Source organism: Chlamydotis macqueenii, chromosome 3 (genome assembly GCF_036417535.1).
Source record: "Chlamydotis macqueenii isolate bChlMac1 chromosome 3, bChlMac1.mat, whole genome shotgun sequence".
Taxonomy (NCBI): Eukaryota; Metazoa; Chordata; class Aves; order Otidiformes; family Otididae; genus Chlamydotis; species Chlamydotis macqueenii.
Window position 1 is genome coordinate 9,984,860 of NC_141558.1, and position 20,186 is coordinate 10,005,045.

The 20,186-nt window shown below is 41.8% G+C and overlaps 1 protein-coding gene across 2 annotated transcripts in view; it reads left to right on the plus strand.

The window, feature by feature from the left end:
- Positions 1-20,186, plus strand: part of LDAH (lipid droplet associated hydrolase) — a 131,838-nt gene that overhangs the window by 4,096 nt on the left and 107,556 nt on the right. For both annotated transcript variants that reach the window (XM_086745642.1, XM_086745641.1), the window contains exon 2: positions 13,000-13,158. In XM_086745642.1, coding sequence (XP_086601768.1) covers positions 13,000-13,158 — 159 coding nt within the window. The remainder of the gene's footprint in view (positions 1-12,999; positions 13,159-20,186) is intronic.

The following is a 20,186-nucleotide window of genomic DNA, read 5'->3' on the forward strand; positions in this document are numbered from 1 at the left end:
TGTGCTCTTTGAGCTTTGCCTTGCTTAACAAGAACGAAGAAAGAATAGTGCTCTACATTGAGTAGTGAATCTTGTTCTAATAGGTGGTGGAAAGGGAGTTATTTAACATGATGAAATAGCAGCTGCTTTTTGCTGCTTTTGCCTGTCATTACTGCTGCTGAAAATGGAAGTTTCTTCAAATGCTTAACTTCTGGGTACTGTGATTTAAATGCATATCTAGGTTACCATTTCTTTAAATTGCATTTTTGTGTTTTGTTGAATGTTGTCCAAATTACCTGTATGACTTAAATGGCTGTCTAACAGAAATGTGGGACTTGTGTTTTTTCTGATGCGGGAGAAAAGATAAGAGTATACAGAGCCAAATAATTCTTTGACTTTTTTGAAAAAGTCCAAAGTTCTTGTTTTCCCTGCAGATAGTAGGAATCAAATGGCAAAGAAGCATCATCTCTGTTTAGTGAGCAAGTATTTTTCCCAAACCCTTAGACCACAAGCAAACCTATTTGCATGTGCATGTTTTTTCTCTCTCAATACCATTTTCAATTTCTTGTGCATGTGTCCTTGATTATCTGTTCTTTCATTTATTTGCATTATATTCTGCTGTTTATCTCTGCCATTGAAGCAGTACGTTGTGAAAAGGCATGTCAGCTCTTCTCCCACATAATTCACATACCTGTTCAATGCTGACATGCTCTGTTTTGGGTGGTGATATGTGCTGAAGTTTGAAGGCCACTAATATTTCTTTTTTCTGTATCCAAACATAAGCATGGTGGGTTCTTGTTCATGAAGTATAACATTCCCACCTCTAACTTCAGCAAGATTTTAACCCGGTCTGTAATCATGGTGTTACATTTCACTTTTGTCCAGTGGCTCCCAAAATGCTGATATTCAACATAACCCACATTGAAATAAGCAATTAAACAAGTTACAGACTTTGCAGACTTTGCTGTATCTGTGACAATTTTCTCATTCTGTCCATTCCAAACTGTGATTTATTTCCCTTTGTTTTTATAATGTAGAATTTTTGCTTTTTGCTTGATTTTCCTGCAAGCAGCTGGAAAAAATCATTTACAGGATTCTCTTGACATGAGTCTGCTGTCTCTGTGAAATTTGTTGGTCAGAAGAGACCTGGCATTGTTTTCTCCTTGGAACTCTTCTTTACCATGAAGACATTGTACTTCAGCAGCAGCTTTTTATATGCTCACACATAGAAATTCCGTCTTTACTTGACCCTCGGCCACACCAGGATAACTTCTCAGGATTTGCGTATGCTTGCTATGACTCCAGTGCCACATGTTTCTGACTGAGTGTTAGAAGTTGCAGTGGCAAATGGAGGACCATTAGATCTACCTAGGAACAGGGGGCATGGGCTCTGCTGTTTGAGCACTGGGCAAGCATGAGTAGGTTTTTGAGACCTCTGTGAAAGGAGCATTAGCACAAACAAACCTGAGGTCTGTGATTGCCAAAGGAGAAAAAGAGACCAGGCATAAAACTTAGTGTCTTGTTGCCAGAACTGCAATGAAATTGTCAGATCCCCTTGACGACTAAGTTCAGCGCTGTAGACCGACAGCTGATGCTTTCAAGCTTGTGCCTGCTTTCATAAAGGTGGTCATTGTGCCTGGTTCCCCTGGAAATCTTTGATTTGCTGTTTCATGCTCTTGAGAGCAGTGTGGAAATCAAGACCAAGAGTGCTGTAATAGTTCTATTATGATAATTAACAAAAGCTCCTTTTTTTTTTTTTTTTGTAGTCATTAGTACATGCTGTGCTTTTTAAAGCCAAAAATTTCAGTGAGATGTAAGGAATGATTAATAGTTATGGTGAGCCTTCCTAATCCATTTCCACAGGGTTTGACAACCCCTCTCTGTTGAATAATTTTGTACGAGACCAATGTAGACATGTATCATTGTGGGGTCTGAAAATGTTTTCTGATGTTTTGATTCCTTACCCCCAAAACTCTTTCAAATTGTTCATACCAGAGCAAAGCACTTTGTTGGAACAAGATGGATGGGGGAATTCATCCGTTCCTGATTTGGATCCACAAAATCTGGACCTTTCCAAGCTAACACTTTTTCGATTTGTGAGTCCTACACAGCTTTGCTGAAAAACTGTCTCAATAACTGGTTTTATCATGTTTAGCACTGACAAGGGGCCACTTGTCCAGTACAGAACTGATACGCAGAAGTTATTTTCACTCCTTCCCTTCCATGGGGACAGTACACACTTTCTTGGTGATTGCTGCAAGGTTATTAGTGGCAATGAAATCCAAATTGTGTGATAATACTGTAGGTTCCGTTCTTAAAACTAGGTTTTTTGCTACTTCGCTCTATGCACAGCACCTCTATGGTGTCTCTGTACAAAGTCCAGAAATTAAAACTGATTCCAGTTTTCATTCCGTGCTTTAGCTTCTTATCATTACGGCTCCAAGCACAAGTAAGCTGTACCTCATTTCCACACATTTCGTAGATATTTTTGCACAGTCATTGTTGAAATTCTCCTAGCTGTTTTACAGCACAAGGGAGGGGCGTCGGGGGAGTGACACAGAAACAAAACAAATTAAAGGCATCGGATTGCTAGGTCCTTGAGTGATCCCTGAAAATAAGCCCACCTAGTTACTTCACTTGTTTTAGACAAAAAAACAGCCTGCTCCTCTGAACTGCCTTTGGTATAGATGTTTGGGGTTTTATTTGGTTGTTTCATAAACTACATTGCTTTGCGTGATGTGTCCATGTTCTTAACTTTCTAGCTTTACTCATTTTTACAAATAACACCTAACAGTTTTTATTTTCTAATTCAGAACCTGTGTGAAAGGGACTAGCAGGTCCTTCCCATCTTTGACAGCGAATTGTGCTGTAAAGTGAAGAAATGTTTTAGTTTTATGTGTTACTGGCAGCTGCTGCTTTTCTTATACAGAATTGTCAAGATTTGTGACTGATGTCACAACAGCTTGCAAAGTCTTTGGCCTATGTTTACTGGTTTTGTTTTTTTTTTTCTGTGGGAAATCTTGCAGGTACTACTTGTAGTTTGCCCAAAGAAATCCTTGACATTTAGGCATCCTGTGTTCCCCCCCTCTCCCCTTGTTCGTCTTCGCAGGTTTTCTACCCAGTCGGTCAGTCTGTCCCTTCTGCTTTAGTTCTTAGCTGTGAGTGTGTTAGTTCCAGTCTGCAAATCAAGGAGCTTACGTCAGGTCTGGATGGTTCTCATCTGGGGAGAATGTTGCAGATATTGTTCCAGCCTTAGCACAGCAAGCAGCTGAAGGAATCTCGCTTTCTGTTTTTCCAGTTATTCTTTTACATTGTGATACTGAATTCAATCACATAAACTCACTGGTTACAACAGTGTTTCTTTTTTTTATTTAATCTCGTACAGCTAATCCTTGCAATACATCTACTTCAGTTTCTTATGTTTCTGGGGGGCTGATCTAGTTTAGATTGCTTTTATCTGACCTTTATGCTTACTTATTGTCACCTACTGTGTTCATATAGCTGTTTGCATTTGCTAAGGTACTAGAAAAATTGGCTGAGACCCTTGTTGCATCTCACCTTTTTACTTTTCCTGGTGTTTTAGGTCCATAAGAGTTGTAAGCTGCTGATTTATAGAATACTCTAGAGAAGATTTAGTCCATCCTTCTGTTAAGACCAAAATTATTGTTTTGTCCATCTGAGTCTTGAAAACCCCCCACAAAAGAGGTTCCACTGCCCTCCTAGCAATCTTCCATTGCATTCCTAGCAAAGTGTTGTTTGGTTTTTTTGGGTTTTTTTTTTTTTAATATACTGTCTTAAACTGTCAAGACACAACTTGTAGCTGTTGCCTCTTGTTTTACCATCTGCCATTGCAAAGTGAAGTTTGGCCATGCTGTCTTTGCAGGTCTCTTTCAAATAGCTCTGTGTTGCTATTTGATCACAGCTCGTCGTCTTCTTGGCAGACTAAAAAAGCGCAGTTCCTAAAACTTTCCTTTAGAGGTTACGTGCTCTAGGCTGCTCACCCTCTGGGTAGTCATCTGCATGACCATCCCAAGTTTCCCTGTATCCTTGCTGACCTGATGGGCTGAACAAAACTGGGCTCGGTATTGCAGATATGTCCTCACTACTGTTGAGTGGCAGGGAAGAGTAACTTCCCTCAAAGTGCTGGCCGTGCTTCTCGAATTTCAGTCTAATATGTAGATTGCCTTACTGTGTTGAAAGCGCATTGTTGTCTGTCTTTCAATTTGGCATCCATCGTGACAAACGTGTCTTTTTCAGCAGGGCTGCTACTCAGACAGTTACTTCTGAGCTGCTTCTGAAGCATGATGTTCTGCTCCAGGTGCAGATATTTGTGCTTTCCACTCGTAAGAGATTTGTTGGCCTAATCCTTAAGGTTCTCAAGGACACAACCCTCTGAATTGAAGCTCTGCTCCAGCTCTATCATAGAATCATAGAATGGTTAGGATTGGAAGGGACCTTCAAAGATCATCTAGTCCAACCCTCCCTGCAAGGAGCAGGGACGTCTCCAACCAGATCAGGTTGCTTAGAGCCTCATCCACCCTGGCCTTGAACATTTCCAGGGATGGGGCTTCCACCACCTCTCTGGGCAACCTGTTCCAGTATTCTACAACCCTCATTGTAAAAAATTTTTTCCTAATATCTAATCTGAATATCCACCATTTAGCGTTGTTTGCATTTTTTTGTCTCATCATCCAAGTTTCTGATGAAAATGTTGAGCATTATAAGCTCCAGTATTAACCTAAGATTACTTGACTTGTTTGACATTTAGCTGACAGCCAGTAGTTAACAGTCTTTTAAGCTTGTTCAGTTATTTTTTAAGTATGAGAGTCAGTTTATTCAGCCTGCATTTCCTTAACCTGAAAACGAGAATGCAGTGGGAAATGGTACCAAAAGTCTTAATAAGGCAATGTGTGTAACAGCTACATCTTCTCTTTCGTTCTTGTAACCAGATATTTTGTTATTGAAGGCAATTGCATTGCTTGAGCATGATTTGCCATTGGGAAACTGGTTTCCTATTCTGGATTAACGTTTTTTTCTTTATGTGATTAGAAGAATACATGCTCCCGTGATTTTTCTGCGAACTCAGCTGAGCTAGATCAGCCTGCAGTGCCTTGGATGCTCCTTCTTACCTTTCTTGATTGAAAATGGCTATGATTTTGGACATTTTTTTTTTTTCCATGGCCTTCCCTCCCACCCCATCCCACCCGGCGTGGAGGAGCAAGGAGCTCCTGGACCAACTGAAAGTAAAAAAAGGAAGCCTATAGAGGGTGGAAACGGAGACAGGTAGCCTGGGAGGTCTACCAAGAGGCTGTGCGTGTGGCCAGGAATCAGGTAAGGAAGGCCAAAGCCCTGCCAGAACTGAATCTGGCCAGGGATATAAAAAGCAACAAGAAGAGCTTCTATAGGTATGTAGGGGACAAAAGAAAGTCCAGGGTAAATGTAGGCCCCCTCCGGAAGGAAACAGGTGTCCTGGTTACCCAGGACATAGAGAAGGCTGAGGTACTCAATGACTTTTTTGCCTCAGTCTTCACCGACAAGAGTTACTGTCCCACCGCCCAAGCTGTAGAAGGTGCAAGCAGGGACTGTGAGGATGAAGAACCGCCCACTGTACTCAAAGAGCAGGTTTGGGATCATCTGAGGAACTTAAAGGTGCACAAGTCCATGGGACCTGATGAGAGCCATCTGCGGGTCCTGAGGGAACTGGCGGATGAAGTTGCCAAGCCACTGGCTATCATATTTGAGAAGTCGTGGCGGTCTGGTGAGGTCCCCGATGACTGGAAGAGAGGGAACGTAACCCCAATTTTTAAAAAGGGGAATAAGGAAGACCCGGGCAACTACAGGCCAGTCAGCCTCACCTCTGTGCCTGGCAAGGTCATGGAGCAGATTCTCCTGGAAACCATGCTAAGGCACATGGAGAGCAAGGAGGTGGTTGGTGACAGCCAACATGGCTTCACCAAGGGCAGATCGTGCCTGACCAATTTGGTGGCCTTCTATGACGGGGTGACAGCATCAGTGGACAAGGGATGAGCAATGGATATCATCTACCTGGACCTGTGCAAAGCTTTTGACACTGTCCCGCATGACATCCTTCTCTCTAAACTAGAGAGACATGGGTTTGATGGACGGACCACTCGGTGGATAAGGAGTTGGCTGGATGGCCGCACTCAGAGAGTGGTGGTAAATGGCTCAATGTCCAGGTGGAGACTGGTCACGAGTGGCGTCCCTCAGGGGTCCATGCTGGGCCCGGCCCTGTTCAACATCTTTGTCGGCAACATGGACGGTGGGATAGAGTGCACCCTCAGCAAGTTCGCCGATGACACCAAGTTGTGTGGTGCCGTCGACACGCTGGAAGGGAGGGATGCCATCCAGAGGGACCTTGACAGGCTGGAGAGGTGGGCACATGCCAACCTCACGAAGTTCAACCAGGCCAAGTGCAAGGTCCTGCACCTGGGTCATGGCAATCCCAGGCACAAATACAGGCTGGGCAGGGAGTGGATTGAGAGCAGCCCTGAGGAGAAGGACTTGGGAGTGCTGGTGGATGAGAAGCTCAACATGAGCAGGCAACGTGCCCTTGCGGCCCAGAAGGCCAACCGCATCCTGGGCTGCATCAAGAGAAGCGTGGCCAGCAGGTCAAGGTGATTCTCCCCCTCTGCTCTGCCCTGGTGAGACCCCACCTGGAGTACTGTGTCCAGTTCTGGAGCCCCCAACATAAGAAGGACATGGACCAGTTGGAGAAGGTCCAGAGGAGGCCACAAAGATGATAGAAGGGCTGGAGCACCTCTCCTGTGAGGACAGGCTGAGAGAGTTGGGGCTGTTCAACCTGGAGTAGAGGAGGCTCCGGGGAGACCTGATAGCGGTCTTCCAGTACCTCAGGGGGGCCTACAAGAAAGATGAGGAGAGGCTGTTCAGCAGGGCCTGTTGCAATAGGACAAGGAGTAATGGTTTTAAAATAGTGGGGGTAGATTTAGATTGGATATTAGGAAAAAAATTTTACAATGTGAGTTATAGAACACTGGAACAGGTTGCCCAGAGAGGTGGTGGAAGCCCCATCCCTGGAAACGTTCAAGGCCAGGTTGGATGAGGATTTGAGCAACCTGACCTAGTCAGGGATGTCCCTGCTCCTTGCAGGGGGGTTGGACTAGATGACCTTTGAAGGTCCCTTCCAAGTGTAACCATTCAATGATTCTATGATCAGCCATCAAGAATTCCCCTGTTTTATCATGATTCTTTGATAAGCAGCAGCCTTGCAGTTACATCAACCAATTCTTTTGGCACTTTAAGTGTATGTAGTCCAGTCTCAAGGATTTACATACATCCAACTTTTGTAGGTCATCCCTAAGCTCTAATCCACCTCCTTTCTCAAAAAGGGGCAAAGTATACCAGCCTGCTGAAAGCACTGTCCAGTCAAGTGTTGAATATCACCAGGGTTGGAGTTTCCACAGCCTCTACGGGCAACAACTTTCATCATTTAATAATCCTCACCGTGCACATGTGGAAAAACCGCTTTGTCATTGGAATGTCCTTTGTTGCAACTTTTGACTGTTGGTCCTTGTACTTTGGACGTACATCACGTGCTTTAGCATCCATATCATCTAACTGACACTCCATTATATTGATGTCTTACCTGTACTGCGAAGTCTGAAACTGGACACCGTACTCAGGATGTAATCTCTCCTGTGGCCAAGCAGAGAAAGATCATCCTGTCCCTCAGTTTGCTGGCTAGTCTTCCTAATGCAGCCTTGTGTACACTTGGCCTTCCTGGTTGCAAGGGCACACTATTGTCTCATTTTTCACTTGTTATCCACTAGTGTCTTTTTTTGCAAAGCCACTTCCTAGCCTTTGAGGCCCCAGCCTGTGTTACTGCATTGGATTACTGGACTCTATGTGCAAGACTTTCCATTTGCCCTTGGATTTTGTGTAGTTCTTGTTTTTCCAGCCTGTCAAAGTCCGTTTGGATAGCAGCCCTGCCCGCCAGTGTTTCAGTTGGTGTGTCTTACTCCCCTTCCCAATCTGGTATTATACACAAACCTGCTGAGAGCACATACTGTCCCATTGTGCAGATATTTAATGAAGACATTAAACAATATTGGCCTGATATTGATCCTTGAAGGACATTACTTGTAAGCTAATAGGTTTTTTTTTTTGTTATAAGTGGGGTTTTTTGGTTGTTTTTTTGTTGTTGTTGTTTTTTCATTTTTTTTTCTTCTTGATTCCACACGACCACCTTACAGTCTGCTTACTCTATATCTCACTAGCTTAGCTGTAAGAATACTGTGGGAGACAGTGTAGAAAGCCTTGCTCAACTTAAACTAAACTGTATGAATGTACTGTTCTCCCCTCATCCACTGAGCCGTTCATCTGACCGTAGAAGTCAGTGGGGTTATTTGAGCACAGTTTGCTCTTGCCAAATCCATGCAGGTTGTGCTTCCAGTTGCTTTCATGTGCCTGGGTACAACTTTAGGGGGATTTTCTTTGATAGCTTTCTGAGAACCAAGATGAAGCTGACTGGGCTATAGCTCCCTGCGCACTGTATCTTGAACATCCGCACGATGGTTGCCTTTTTGCAGTTTTTAGGCACTTCCCCCAGCCATCATGACATATCAAAAAGCATCGAGAGTGTCCTCACAGTAGCCTTGGCTATGAGCATCTTGGAATGTATTTCTTTCAGTTTTGTGGAATCTCGTATGTCAAATCTGCTTCAGTGGTCCTAGCTCCTTTACTTCGTTTCCACTGTTTTGTGCTACTTATCTTTGCCCTTGTGATTACCGTTGCATCTCCCACTTCAGCATCATTCTTCACATCAGGTACACCAACCTGTTTGTCCTGTCTTGTGATAGAATAGTTTGTATGCCAAATCTGTTGACTTACTCTGGTTACGTTATGCAGTGCTAGACTGAGTTTGTGACAATTCTTTGATTAAATACTGGTTTTGATGCAGATCACTGATTTTGTTATTCTCAAGTTCTCTTTCAAATAACACGTCAGGTTTAAGTGATAGTGTAGGATGGAGCAGTTAATATGCTAGCAGAACAGCTGCATAAGTTAAGCACGATGTGTACAAAGGAAACTTAGGTTTACTATCAGCATTTTGCTTTGGAGCCAGTTGAACCAAAGATGAGGATGAAGAGACTTAGTCACATGGCAGAAGCAATCTGCTTCTTGTGGATAACTCTGTTTCCAGATATCCTTATCTGAAACAATGACAGTGGGTGGAGTCCAGATCAGTAGTAAGACACCTAAATATGTATGTTGGTTTGTAAGTGCAAATGTATGTTTAAGTGCTCGTTATAGGCTTTGCTAACTAGGGGATGATTTGTCTTATCCTGAGGTAGAAACCTGGTGACTGGTTCCATGGTTGTTCACTAATCAGTCCATCTGCTGTTGCCTCGATCTTTGTATCCTGCAATAGGAGTTTGCTTTCAGACAGACACCTACATTAAGGGTGTGTTAATCTCATGCTGAAGCCCTACCTTGCAAATTAAAGCCCATGTTCATGTTTTGTTACTAGATTAAGTACTGCTGACAGAAGGTGCCTTTCTTGTAATATTTTTACATGTATGTTTAGAGAGTTTATGGGCAGAGTTTGGAGAGAAGGAAGAAAACATTGCATGGGATGTAATAAGGCCTGATTTCCTACACAGTTGCATCTCTATCTCGCTCTGTTACTTTGCTCTGTGATGACTTATGTGAAACTCCCACTGGTCAGGTCTGTGGTTGTGTCTCCTCCTTAGCTTTCTTACAGCAGTGGTGCAAACTGTCACCTCTCTGCCAGCTGGCGAGCTGATAGGAGTCTCATCTCTCAAGACCTCTGCCCCCTAAATGTGTTTGGAAATTGATGGGCCATCTTAAGATATTTCTAGGGGAAACACAGGTAATTCATGCAAAAAAAAAAAGCCTATAATGGAAATCCTGTTCTTCAAAGCTTCATTTATGCAGAGGGAAGGAGATCCAGAGGTATTTTTGAGTATTATTGATTTAATTTTAAGACAGCTCTGAGTAATATCCTAGGAGTATACCCGTTGTCTTTTTTTCTGTTTTTCTCATCAGTCCATTTCTATTACTAAAGGCCATAAAGTTACGAATTAAAAACTCAACAATAAATTAAAAATCCCTGAGACATTACATAGAGTTAGTAGTAGGAAACTTTTTTGCGATTGTCTCAGCTGGGCAGTTTTCCAGAAAACTTTTTATTCTCTAGAGTGCAGTCTTGCTTTCAGGTACTGCAACATTGTGCATCTCAGAAATTAGAAGTTAAGATAAGTTAAAAACTGGACTAAAGGTACTGCAAGAGCCTGTGTGAACCTGAAAAGCCTACCACCTCAGTCCAAAATGTGTTGCTGAGCTTCCTTTTTTCATTGTTTAATTTCTGACCTTATGTTGCAAATGCCACTTATGAATGAAGAGTTGTCAATGGGATTTTCACTGGGAGTTGTTCAGTGAAATCAATTCAGGATGAAACTTTACAACAAATTTTACTGGTTCATGATCGGGAACTTTGTATAAAACCTACTTTCTTGGGTAAGGTTTGGTAAGTTTTGCTTTTCACATTGTAAACATCTCAGAAAAGGGATGACAAGCTAAATGTTTACTTTGGTTGTTGATATAACTGGGTTCCTCTATCAGAGCTACTCTTGGCTTTTTTTTGGCTTTGACTAATGAAGAAATGAAAGCAGGAATAATGCATTGCAAAATATACCTTATTATAGTCTGACAGTATTTTCTTCAATTACATATGTTCCAGTCAGTGTAAGTTAAAGATGATAACATGGTGAATAATGAAGTACTGAAGCTGTCTCCTTTGGCATTACATGAACTTTTTGAGGGGCAAAGTAGAGAGGCGGGGAAAAAAAACTTCATCCAGAGAATTGTGCTGTAATTGAAGGTATTAAACAACAATTATCCTTTCCCTCCAGAAGCATTTTCTGTTTGCATTGTACTAGATTTTTTCCAAGGTACTTGTTAGTTCAAAATAAAGTATTATCTGTCTCTTCTACATTGCCTTTTGTTTTAACTTCATCGGACAGCTTCATTGAGATCTGTTCCTTTCAAGTTGTGTTGCACTGAGAATTTTCCAGTGACTGTTTGCAAAGGTAGTGCCCTGCACCTCATGGTCCTGCAGACATTGTAGATCTTAGGCTTTAGTTTACATGCCTAAAACTTCAAAACTGATTAGGAAATAGAATTTGGATCCTTGTACTCGGAAATGAATGATCCTTTTTCACTAAGCAAAAGCATTTGAAAGGCCTAAAGTTATTGTTAACTAGATGCTTTTGATGTTTTAAAGATCATGGTGCAACAATATCTAGTTTTATTGTAATATTTTTTTGTTGCATCTTATTTGATCATATTCTCATTTTGTTTGAATGATTTATCCTAATTCCGTGTGCTGATGGATTGCTGCTGTATAAGTTCTACACAAAATAGTAGCTTTTGGACTCAGGAAAGATAACCATAGAATCTTAAGGTTGGAAGAGACCTCCAAGATCATCAGGTCTTAAGTATCACTAAAAGTGGTTGCACTTTTGTTTGTAATTTCAAGATGAGGCATACTAAACACTTTTTTTGCAATTGGCTGCACATGCAATCCCTTGGGATTTTTTGCTTACTATCTCGTTATGCTTTTTAAACATATTTTAGTCAACTTTCAGGGTGTACTAGGTAGAGACACTGAAGACTAATCTTTTAGATTAGTCATTAGACTTAATCTTTTTTCCCACTTTTTGTATGAGTTGAGTTACGGTTCAATTAAATTGGAAGCAGTTAAGTTGGGCAGCCTTTTCCACTGCAGAAGGTCATGTGTTGGATAAAGAATGCACAGTCATTCCTATAATAATTTAACCATGTTTTTCAACTCCTTTTGAGCCAGATCTGTTGCTTCAGAAGCCTGAAATGTGGTTCTTAAAAGATTGGAAATATCTTGTAGAGCTTAAATAGCCCTTGCAGTTGATGCAGACAGCTTTGTGGACTTACCAGGCACTGGTCTCTGTTCCAAGTGATGCACATGTGATCGGGCTCCAACAAGGGCAGGCTTCTGACTCTTCGTTTGGCAACTGTGCCTGTAGTTGGAATGGTAAATGGTTATTTTGACAGATGCTTGTGTATGTCATAGTTCACCTTGATGACATTTTAATTCATAAGTAGTAACTTGATGAAGTGGCTTTTTTTTTACTGAGGGAGAGATACAGGAGTTTGATCAATCAGCCAGTTCCAAAGTGATAGCCTATGAGGACATAATGATTTCATATATGATAAATACATGAACTGATGAACGTGCCTTGTTTATTGGCAGCATACTGTTTTATTTCCCACTACTGCATTCAGATAACAAAATAATTTAGGAAAAGTTAGAAAGGTGAGCATAAATATTTGCCTGAACTGATCAAATCTTGATGAGCTTTAAGTGAAAAGACTGACAAAGACTCCTCCTTTAATCTTTTGAAGATTTCTAGAGAAGTAAGTTATGCTGCACTTAAAATGAGGAGGCAATCTAGTAATTAATATATTCCTTCTGGCCTCTGGTATTTTATTTTGGGTTTTATTCTGGTTGGTTTTTATTGGGTTTTTTTTGGTGGTTGTTTTTATGTGATGCTGTACTCCGATAGTTGAGGCACACAGAACTTGTGAAGACGTTCATGCAGTAGTGTGGTTTGGTGTTTTTTCTTTTGTTTGCCTTCAGACAGGTTTCAACTGAATCTTTTCAGTGGTCAGTATGAATAAGAAATTTAAAATTATTCGCCTTTAAGGTAGAATAGATCTTATTGTCCAGTTCATCATCTTATATTTCTGTGACAAAAACTGAAAGATGCTTTCCCTCATGTAGTAGTAACATGTATCAGCTTTTACGACCTAATATTCAATACTCAAATGTTGAATTTAGCCTCTGTTTGCTGGAGACAACAGCTGTTTGGGGAGGGCAATTTTTGTTTCTTTGCGATTATTCGATGGAAGGTATAATAGCAAAGAGCTAGCTGTGTAAACATTTGCTGATCTGTTATAACAGTATCTTATTCTGTCTGACAGCAAACATGAGGTCGGCATCAGAAGAGCCAGTCCCATTACATGAAGAATTTATCTACTGTTGTGGAGCTGCTACCCATGTCTTAAAGTGTGGGCCCTGGAAAGACCTCTCAAAAGATGAAAATAAAAATCTACCCAGGCTCTTATTTATGATCATTCCTGGTAAGGGTCTTTTTTTTATTTAAGTCTAGAAATGCGATGACAGTGTATGTTCAATTTAAAAATTCTTACGAGATAAGTGGTAGAATTTGGCCAGTGCCTATGGCCAAAAAATCAGTAGTATTGCAATGGTGAAAATTCTTTGTTATATTTGATTACTACTGTTATCTATATTCATAACAGTGCAATAAGGTAAAATTGAGTAATTAGGATGTCTCACTCATTTACTCTGTGGTGGTGGTTTGCTGACAGTATTGTGGGTTGGGTTTTTTTTTCCATTGCTGTCTTTCCATTTATTTCTTGCACATTAAAGTGGTATTTTGTCAGCTGTAGGCTGACTGGAAGATGAAATTTACAATATTTGAGGGAAAATTCTGGATACGGTAGTTTTTTAAAGTTGGAGCTTTTTTTATAGTAAATAGTTTTTAACTTAGATTTTTGCACATGAATTTTTATGATAAGTTTCTTGAACTCAATGAGCATCGTATAGTTCTGAGTTATATTTAAGTCTGGTCATCTTAAAATGAAAGCTCTAAACTTTCTTTTAGCATATGTTAAAATTAATGGAGAAGTCCTAAATTCATTGAAGTCTGCCAATGAACTGTAGGAGTTCCACCATTAGCAAAAGTAGAGCTTGAGCCCGCTCAAGCTCTAATATGGTGACTCTTTCACTGCCTTAGAGTTTTCAGATTTCTAATGTTTCCTACAGTTTATTTGAATGTTTTGGATATTGTTGTTACTTCCCCAAAATTAGTGGTGCGAATAGTGACTCTTCTGATTATTCAGATTTTTGGCTTACTGTTTCTGTTAAAGTAAACTCTGTTGCTGTTTAGGGGCTGGTGTGTGGTTTTGTCCCTACTCAGTGGTGAAAGAGAGCACAGGTTTTGGAAGCCTTGTGGAATATTTTATGTTAGTTTATTTGGGCACAATGATTTTATGCCCATGTCTCCTGGAGTTGAATAATAGTGTAACTTTTAACCCAGTGACAGTGAAGTTTAAATTCTTTCCGGAACTGAAGAAATAAGCCTCCTATGATTACATCTTGCTACTGTTTTGTGGGAACAACTTTTTAAGCCAAATACCATATAGTGTAACTTTTTTAGGAAAAGACTATTGTCGTGGTTTTGTTAGTGAGGGGGGGCCTAAGGTGGTAGCTTCTGTAGGAAACTGCTAGAAGTCGCTCCCCTTTGTTCAGTGGACTCAGCCGGGCCTAGGCCGAGCCGATTGGTAGCAGAATGTCCCGTGATAACGCCTCTGCGATAACGTATTTAAGAAGGGGAAAACAGAAAAAAAAAGAGAGAAGAAAAGATGTGAAGAAGCTGAGCGGGGGCAGAGGCACAGAGGGGGAGGCGCAGGCCTCATGGGCCTTGCAGGCCTCACCCTCTGGCCTCTCACCAGGCAGCCAACTGGGCCCAACTCGGCCTGGCCCAGCTGCAAGAAGCGGAGAGGAGATGAGAAGTGAATAAGATGTAAAAAAAGATCCTGAGAGACATCTACCAGCCTGTTGTGAGGAACGGCTGCAGACGCCAAGGTCAGTTCAGAAGGAGGGGGAGGAGTAACGCGGCTCCTGGCCAAGATTCCCCTGCAGCCTGTGGTGACGACCATGGTGGAGCAGGTTGTCCCCCTGCAGCCCATGGAGGTCCACGGAGGAGCAGAGATCCACTTGGAGCTCATGAAGGACCCCGTACCGGGGGAGGTGGATGCCTGAAGGCAGCTGTGGCCCATGGAGGGCCCGCTGGGACAGCTGTTCTAGAGGGACTGCACCCGTGGAAGAGATGACCCACGCCGGAGCAGTTCCACGAAGGACTGTGGTCCGTGGGAGGGACCCCACAATGGAGCAGGGGAGGAATGTGAGGAGTTCTTCCCCCGACCATGAAGCAGCGGCGTGAAACAACATGTGATGAACTGACCGCAACCCCCATTCCCTCTTTCCCCCCTTGCCGCTCAGGAGGGGAAGGTGGTAGAGATAATGTTAAGCTTGGGAAGAGGGAGGGGTGGGGGGAGGTTATCTTGTTCTCTGTCTCATTATCCTGCTGTTTGTAGTAATAAATGAATAGTATTTCCCAAGTCGAGTCTTTTTTGCCCGTGACGGTAACTTTAAGGATTTCTCCCTGTCCTTATCTCAAACCTCGAGCCGTTTTTCCTTATATTTTCTCTCCCTGTTCTCTCGGAGGGTGGGGGGAGTGAGAGAGAGACTGCGTAGTCTGGTCCTGATCAGGGCTGAACTACGACACTATCTATATGGATCCAAATAGTCAAGCAGTTTTCCGGTGGTACGTGTCCAATCTGATGTTTTTCAGTTGCTACTTTCTTCCAGTTAAGGCATTTCTGGAAGGTTTAAATGAACAGCTAAGCTAAGTGGGTGTTTTTTTTTTTTTTTCCCCCAGGTTCTGGAGCTTTCATCTGTTCAGGTTGAGATACTCTTGTGTTTGACTTGGTGGCAGAGCCTGTAACTAGGATAAATCTGTAAAGCTAACATGTATCAGTAGAAAGATTTGTAGGGGAAGAGCATGAAAGTCCAACATTAGCATCCAAGACGAGGCACCTCTGCAAGGCATGTAAGCTATTCTGTTCAAAATATACCAAGTCACACAGACTTTACGCACTCCATATTCATCACAGGAAACTTTTCATGCAGGAAAATGTAGTGCCAGGGCTTGTTTCCTGCAGAACAGTTCTGCGGAGACTGCTTAATAATGACATCTTGCATTAACTAGATAGGTATCCAGAAATAGACTTCAGTGAAATATTCAGAGTGCTTCTGTCATGGTCAGCAGGCTTTTGCAAGCAGCTGATTTATGATTTTGCTCTTATTTCAGAATTATGTTGGTAACAAACTGGGAGTTCTCTCACTGAGAAATAATAATGCTTTCTTCAACAATAATGCTATCTTCATTTTAGATACTCAAGTTCAGTAGTGAATCAAGTTACCCAAGCTCCTTGCTGTGGCTGGCGGGGAGCTGACTGAGACCTGGCATAGCATAATGCAGTTTTGCTTCTCATAAATCAAATGTTGTTTTTTTTTTTCCTACTGGTATATGCCTCATTTTTAGCCTTCAAGGGATATTCTATCTACCAACACAAAAAACACAGCCTTAGGAGAGATCTGGACATTTGAGTCATCTGGCAACACGTTCGTGTACCTAAACAGTTCGGATTAGATAGCATTCCCTTTGTGCTTTTGTAACTTCCTGAGTATGAAATGTGGAGCCCTTCTGGAGTCCAGCAATTTTCACACTTGAAAGGCATGCATCTCTCTCTGAAGTTCTTTATGGAATGAACTGAAGACATAGCTTGGTGCAGGTCAAGGAAAGAAATATCCAGACAGGGCAACTCTCACTCAAAAAGGAGAGTATGCACAGCCAAGTGTTCAGTGATCTGAACAAAATGGACAACTTGTTCTCTCTGAATGCATTAGACGATAAAAGCTGTTTTTTTTTCCTCTTTCTGATTTTATTATTTGGGGTTTCGTTTGGTTTTGGTTTTGGTTTTTTTTGGTTTTGTTTTTGTGGGGTTTTTTTGTTTGTTTGGGGTTTTTTACTTAATAGAGCCAGAGCATCAGCATTAGGAAAAAATGTCTGTCCAGCCTCACCTCATCTTTCACCTCTGCAGTTTTGTCACTATCAGCCTGGTTATGAGAGCTCTCCTGTGGTTTGTTTGGGTTGGGTTTTGTTTTGTGTTTTGGTTTTTCTTGGTTGGTTTTTTTTTTCCCCCTTTGTTTTTTCTTTTTTTTTTTTCTTTGGGTCCATGTCAACTAGTTCAGAAAGGGACTCTAAGGCCCAGTTTCATCCAGCCTAATATTAAACACCTAATTAAGATGCTAAAGTAAGGAGCATAAATTCCTAGGTACTTTGTATAATGAGTAACTAGGGATGGACACTGCTGTGAGTGCTTCTGCCTACTGAGAGGTCAGGTTGTCCTGATATGTTATGAAATCTCCAGCTGTGGAGATGATAAAAACTTGACGAGGTACATACTGGCCAACCTGCTCTAGCTGACCCTATGTGAGCAGGGGCGTGGGCTAGGAGATCTCAGGTGATCCCTTCCAACTTCAGTGATCCTGCAAATGTGACCCAGGAGCTGGCCATCCAGGTGTGGATTCTGACCTGGATTGATTTTGGGGTACCTTCTAAAGATAGTAAAGATAAGTATATGGCTAATCTTAGATAAATGCTTGATTAGAATTAGCTACTCTTTCAAGAGCTGTAATTAAAGTTGCCCTCTTCTTACCTTTACAGCTGTACTGCATAGTAAGTGCCTTAACACTGAAATTGAGTTTGTTGAGTGTGAGGAACCAAATAGAATTAAAATTTGGTAAGGAATCAAGTATGGTACTTAAACATAGTATGAAAGGGGTATGCCAGAAGAGGGAGCTGTTTTAAAGATTAGAAAAAAATAATGTTTTTTGGAAAGCGAAGTGCTTTGGTAGCCAGCTATACCATGTACTACAGGCTTCAGGCTCTCATCTGAATGCACAGGTAAGTGCTAACTGTTTCTGTACTATCCATATCACAAAAAAAAGTAATAGTTTTATAAGACCATTCATGTGACAGTGATCAATTGGTTGCATTGGTTGTTGAGGATCATAAAAATGCCTTTTACTTACATTAGGAGGAGTGAATTGAAGGAAATCCAGTTAGAGCAGAGAGAATATAAGGACTGGAGTGCTGGGCCTTTCCATTGGGTTGCTTTTCAATAGATGGCCAGTCATCCTCACAAATTGTGTACCAAACCACTCCACAACTCTTCTTCGTTCACACTTGCAAAATGTATATGATTTATCACCCAAGTCTGTAAGCTCGCATTCGGTTACAATCAGCTAACATGGAGTAAACACATTAGCACAGCTGCATAGAGTGAGACAACAAATACTTCCTTTCCTGCAATGTTTAAATCATTGACCAACGCCATGGGCAGTTCCACTCTTACTGACTGTAAAATTCTTGCACCAGGACACATATCGTCTTCTGATGTACAACAGTAAATGCTGAAAGGACACTAAGGAAAATAACTAATCACGTTTAAGTACATCAGGTCTTTATTAAAGGAGTCATTTATTGAACTTTGGATTTTGGTGGTTTGAATTAAGTAATGCTTTTAGGTGCGATGAGAATTTGTAGATGGAAGTCATTGAGTGTGACTGCACTGGTGCTGATGTTAAAATAAGCTACATGGGACTCCTCTTCGCACACTGACTTGCACTTTGTTTTGCTTAAACCTGTATCACATAGTTTCGATGACCTAAAGCTGAGGCTGAAAAGCTGTTTCCTGTGTGGATGTATATTTTTCCATCTTGTTAACACTGTGCTTTATGTTTTTATCTTCGCTTACCTCTACTAGTGTAAGATACAAAAAGTTTCACAGGTTCTATAACCTTTACTTGTTTTGACCATACCTTCCCAAGGAGAGCAGTGCTGCTGTTGTCCATCCTTAGCTGAAGTAATGGAGCAGAGAGGAAGGGAAATTTAGGTGCTCAAAAATGAAGGTGATGTTATTTAATACACCTGGTCCAGGGAATCAACTTAAGAATCTTGTTTGGTTGGAGTCTTGACTCCCTTCACAGGGCAGGTGAAGGGTTATGCAGCTCAGAATGGCATCTGGTCCAGTTGATGCACTTCAGTCACATGTGGCTGATGAACAGGATCAAAAAAAGTCTCAATTTTGCATCTAAAATGCTGTCCTGAAGTAGATGTTTATATCCAAACAGCTGAGCAGGATGCCCCCTCTCTGTGTACACAGATGCTCTATTTATTTATTTAAGAAAGGTTCCTCTTCTACATACGAGCTCAGCAGCAGTGTTCATCTGTTCTGTGGTATTTGCAGTGCTTGAAATGAAACTTAATCCTGAAGATACTGTACTTGAGCAGAGCATTCACTGTAGAACATCATGCCTGACTGAGAGTTAGCCAGGAGAGAATGGCAGTGAATCTGGAGCCCTTTCATGGAGAGAGGAAGAGAAACACTATGCTCTCTTATCATGACCTCTCCTGCACAAGTCCAGCCACTTGATGCTTGGAATGTATTACCTGCCTGCTGGGCTGATCTTCAGACTGGCTCAGAAAGGCTCTGGGCTTTTCAAGAGCCTCTTTCCCTGTATCCCACCTGTCTATGTTACGACCTTACGTGATCAACATAATGTAACTGGAGTGTTCCTGGAAAATCTCTACCATTCCCTGCTTTTCTTAGCAAGTGAAACTTAAGTAATTGCACCTCTCTTTGGATCTAGGCAGCCTGGAAGGAGACTGGGTGACAGGACTGGGCTGTAGAGCTCGTGCCTTTAGGACTATCAAGTAAGGTATAAAGCAGATGTTACTGAGTCTAAAGTAGTGTGGAAGTAAGAAACTGCATCTAGAGTGTGTATTAAGACCCACCAGACACTGGAAATCTAAGAGCTTAGTGCCTGGAACAGTTAGAAAACTTCTCAAGGCTGTTATTTCACAATCCAAAATGTTTGTCAACAATACTGGCATAAGGTATTCCTGTTCCCACCACACTGTGCCACTCCACCCCTTGGTTATGCCAGAACAATAGTTGGAGGGACCACGCTGTGAATTAAATAAATACATACATTTATTTCTGGCGTCTTTTTAAAGCTGGGACAGTTCTCTGTTCGGGTTCACAGCATGGCCCCACAGAGTTGTGCCAGTGTAATCCAGGGGCTGGTGAGCCATGGTAGGGAGGTGGGAATGACAGTCAAGGGAGAAGGTGGGAGTTCCTTCAGCTGGACTTGCTGCAGAGCTTTCTGTTGTTAAATTATGGTGTCAGGCCACAACAGGCAGCGCATATATGTGGGTTCACATGCTTAGTCTTGAGACTTCACTGGAAGGAGCTGGTACCCCACCAGTCACACCAGGTGGTAATGATTCACTGAGAATGCCTCTCCCTTGTGGCTTCTGCTTTTGTTTACACTGCAGCTCCAGATGAAGCTGACAGCTCTTTGCATTTGACCCTAAGTTCTCAGATTTTGGCATGCAGAATTTGTATTTTACATTGCTTTGAATGTTTTTTTTATTTGCCTGAATAAAAAAAAA